Source organism: Urtica dioica, chromosome 2 (assembly GCF_054948205.1).
Source record: "Urtica dioica subsp. dioica isolate 48M chromosome 2, U.dioica_male_clone48M_v1_H2, whole genome shotgun sequence".
NCBI classification, from domain to species: Eukaryota; Viridiplantae; Streptophyta; class Magnoliopsida; order Rosales; family Urticaceae; genus Urtica; species Urtica dioica.
This window is the reverse complement of record NC_142757.1, coordinates 33,367,327-33,371,731: the sequence shown is the minus strand read 5'-3', so window position 1 is coordinate 33,371,731 and position 4,405 is coordinate 33,367,327. Positions and strand designations below refer to the sequence as shown.

General features: G+C 46.1%; 1 protein-coding gene across 1 annotated transcript; it reads left to right on the top strand.

Annotated features, from left to right (window-relative positions):
- Positions 1-3,174: 3,174 nt before the first annotated feature.
- On the top strand, positions 3,175-3,768 carry LOC149404453 (uncharacterized). Its single transcript, XM_089607531.1, has one exon. The coding sequence runs from the start codon at positions 3,175-3,177 to the stop codon at positions 3,766-3,768; it is 594 nt and encodes a 197-aa protein (XP_089463657.1).
- The last annotated feature ends 637 nt before the right edge of the window (positions 3,769-4,405 follow it).

The following is a 4,405-nucleotide window of genomic DNA, read 5'->3' as shown; positions in this document are numbered from 1 at the left end:
AGATCACCAGAATCAGACCAGAACGAGACGTTCAAATCTCGTTCTCTGAAAAAGAAGCCGTAGGGACAACCGATCCGCACGACGACGCACTCGTAATCACGATTGACGTGTCTAACTGTGAGGTTGCGAGAGTCCTAATCGATGGAGGCAGCTCCGTAGATCTTATCTTCAAAGATACCCTGGCTAGGATGGGAATCAGCGAAGACGAGATTGAAAGAGAACAAACCCAATTGACAGGTTTCAATGGGTCCACTACTCCATCCTTAGGAACGATCAGGTTGCTCGTAAAAACACATGAAATCAACAAAATAGTAGAATTCCAAGTATTAGACTGTCTCTCCCCCTACAATATTATCTTGGGAAGACCATGGATACATAGGATGAGGGATGTGCCTTCAACCTTTCATCAGTGTATTCATTTCCCTACGCCTGAGGGGATAAAAGAAATCCGAGGCAATCAGGCGACCTCCCGCAGTTGCTATCTCACTAGCCACAAACATTGCGCTAAAGCGATTAATAGCAATAAATGAACGTGGAGTCGGCCGAGAGCGTTTCTGCGCTAGAAGAACCCGACTCTCTTGATGCGCCGAGTACCGAGATAACAGTCCAAGTACAGCTCGATGACTCCGATCCTTCCAAATGTGTCGGAATCGGAACCAAGCTTAAAGGTGGTATTAGGCGAGAGCTGATCTGTTTCTTAAAATGAAACAAGTCCACCTTCGCCTGGTCAGCCAAAGATATGCCAGGAATAAGCATCGATGTTACGTCTCACCAACTTAACGTCGATCCCAGTTTTAAACCTGTAAAACAAAAAAGAAGAAAGCTCGGTCCCGACAGGGCAAGGGTTATCAACGACGAAGTCGAAAGACTGCTCAGTGCAGATTCAATCCGCGAAGTAAAATATCCGGATTGGCTGGAAAACACTGTCGTCGTGAAGAAAAAGAATGGAAAATGGCATGTATGCGTTGATTTCACCGATTTAAATAAAGCATGCCCCAAGGACAGCTTCCCGTTGCCTCATATCGACCAGCTAGTCGAAGCAACCGCGGGACATAAGATGTTGTCATTCATGGATGCATTCTCAGGATATAACCAAATCCTGATGCATCCAGACGACCGAGAAAAGACAGCTTTCATCACCGACCGAGGCACGTACTGCTACAAGGTCATGCCTTTGGACTAAAAAAATGCTGGCGCTACCTACCAAAGGCTAGTCAACGAAATGTTCAAAGAAAAGATAGGGAAAACGATGGAAGTGTATATCGATGACATGCTCGTAAAATCCCTAAGGGAGAACGACCATATAGGGCATTTGGAGGAATGTTTCGAGGTACTAAATAAGTATCAAATGAAACTCAATCCCACCAAATGTTCGTTCGGAGTCTCATCCGGTAAGTTCCTTGGATATTTAGTTACCCAACGAGGAATTGAGGCTAACCCGGATCAACTACACGCCTTGCGAGAAATTCCTTCACCCCGTAATAGGCGTAAAGTTCAAAGGTTGACGGGACGCATCGCTGCCATCAACCACTTCATCTCTAGGTCCATAGATAAATGTCTTCCCTTCTACCGGCTCCTTAAAGGAAACAAGAAGCTCGAATGGGACGACAAGTGCGAAGAGGCGTTCAAAAGATTGAAAGAGTATATATCGACACCCCCAATCTTGGCAAAACCCGTTGCGGGGGAGCCACTCTACCTGCACGTCGCAGTATCTCAAGCGGCCGTTAGTGGAGTACTCGTCAGAGAAGAGCAAGGGGACCAACGACCAATCTTCTATACAAGCAAGTCGTTCGTCGATGCTGAAACTCGATATCCTGTTATGGAAAAGTTGGCCTTGGCCGTCGTTTCCGCCGCGCGAAAACTTCGGCCATACTTCCAATCTCACACCATAATAGTAATGACGTCGCATCCGCTCAGAAATTTCCTACACAGCCCCAATCAATCGGGAAGATTAACTAAGTGGGCCATTGAACTGAGCGAATACGATATTGAATACCGAGTGAAGACATCCGCAAAATCGCAAGTTTTGGTGGACTTCATCATCGAACTCCCAAGGGAAAGCCCCACTGTGACCGAAGTCGAAGGCACCTGGACACTTAAAGTGGATGGGGCATCGTCAAAGCAAGGGGCAGGAGTGGGAATTCACCTGACGTCCCCTCACGGTAAGACTATAGAACAATCATTCAGGCTCGACTTCGTTGCATCAAACAACGAAGCCGAGTATGAAGCATTAATCGTCGGACTTAGATTGGCCACTACAGTCGGATCAAAGAAAGTGGAAGCTTTCTGCGATTCTCTACTCGTAGCAAACCAATACTCTGGGGAATACGAGACTAGGGATGAGCGAATGGAAGTGTACCTGAAAGTCGTAAAAGATCTTACGAAACATTTCGAAGAATTCTCCCTGACAAGAATTCCTCAAGGCGAGAATACTTCGGCCGACGCATTGGCTGCCTTGGCATCTACCTCGGATCCGGACCTCAAATGGGTCATTCCAGTCGAAACAATCAAACAACCTTCCATTGCCATGACCGTTACCGCGGTCATAACATCACGACTGGTACAGTTCCATCCGATAAGATGGCGAAACGCAAACTCATGGTGAGAAGCGCGAGATTTTGCATCATAGACGGAAACTTGTTCAAGAGAAGTTTCGCAGGACCCTACCTCAAGTGCGTCGGGATGGAGGAATCCAAGAAAATCCTGGAAGACGTGCATGAAGGAGAATGCGGAAGTCAAGCGGGCGGGCGAGCGCTCGCCATCAAAATAAAGAGGCAAGGCTACTTTTGGCCGACCATGTTGGCAGATTACGAGGTGCATTCGCACCGCTGCGATCAATGCCAATGCCATGCCCCTAACATAAAAAGACCCGCGGAAGAGTTGTCCTCTATTTCGGCGCCATACCCATTCATGAAATGGTCTATGGACATCATGGGACCAATGCTGGTCGCCCCTGGCGGAGTAATATTTTTACTAATATTAACAGATTATTTTTCCAATTGGGTCGAAGCAGGCGCATTCGTCTTGATAAAATATGTCGACGTCACATCATTCATTTGGAAAAATATAATTTGTCGACATGGAACCCCCCCACGAGATCGTAACGGACAACGGGTCACAGTTCATATTAAAAAATTCAGAAACTTTTGCTTCTACAATAACATTGAGGTAAGGATGTCAACACCACGATATCCTCAAGGAAATGGACATGCGGAAGCTACAAACAAGACCATAGTAGATTCCATAAGGAAAAGGCTCGACGCCAAGAAAGTGCGGTGGGCAGAAGAGTTGCCAGGTGTGCTATGGGCTTACCGAACTAGTCCGCGGAGGCCGACAGGGGAAACTCCGTTTTCCCTCGTCCATGGAGTCGAATCTGTCATCCCAATCGAGCACCAGGTGCAAACCCTTAGGGTAATGCACGCACCTGAGGATGAGCCAAAAAATGATGAGGCACTATGCGATGCTTTAGACCTTGTACAGGAAAAGCGGGATTCAGCCCTAGCACGTCTATCCCGTTATTGGCAATCCATCGCCAGATTCTATAATAAAGACGTTAACACAAGAAGATTTGACGTAAGGGACTTGGTCGTCCGAAAAATCTTCCAAAACACTGCCGAGGCAAACGCTGGAAAGCTTGGAGCGAAATGGAAAGGTCCCTATAGGGTCACCAAAGTAGCATACCCCGGCGTTTATGAACTTGAAACACTCAACGGAATCCCGTTTTTAAGATCATGGAACGTCTCGAACCTAAAAAAATACTACTGTTAAAACCAGTAAGAATCGAGCTACGTCCGACTTGATCCCTGCATAAGGGTACATAGGCAGCCTTTCTTTACAAAGGTACAGTCCCCCGCTTCTTAGAACCCCCTTCTTTCGCCAAAAGAATGGAAAGGGAAAAAAAGAAGAGATAAAAAAAAAATTTGAGCTACGGAGCTCGCATCTCGGCCGATAACCCGACCTCGGACTAGGTCGATAATGCAAATACCCCACGATGTCTCTGGCGAGATCCAAAATCTCACATCATCATCTAGATCGGAGGTCGCACTCCGAAAGGTCGACCTCTTCCGAAAATCTTAAGGGAAACTTTTTAGATCTCTTACGATCAAAAAGACTTAACAAAATCTTGACGAAATTTATTCGCGGACTTCGGCTTCAAATCTAAAGGGAAACGTTTCGGCAGGTAGCGATCCGAACAACTTGAAAGATTTTGAACGACGAATCAATACGGAGCCTCGGCCTAAGGGAAGTGTTTTAGATTTCTGACGATCTAAAAGACTTAGCGAATTCTCTGAAATCTTTAAGGGAAACATTTTAGACCGAGTACGGGTGATCTAAAAGACTTAACAGATTTTGCAAATTCAAGTTATTTCGGTTGCAAACTAAATAATACTTTAAACACATTCAG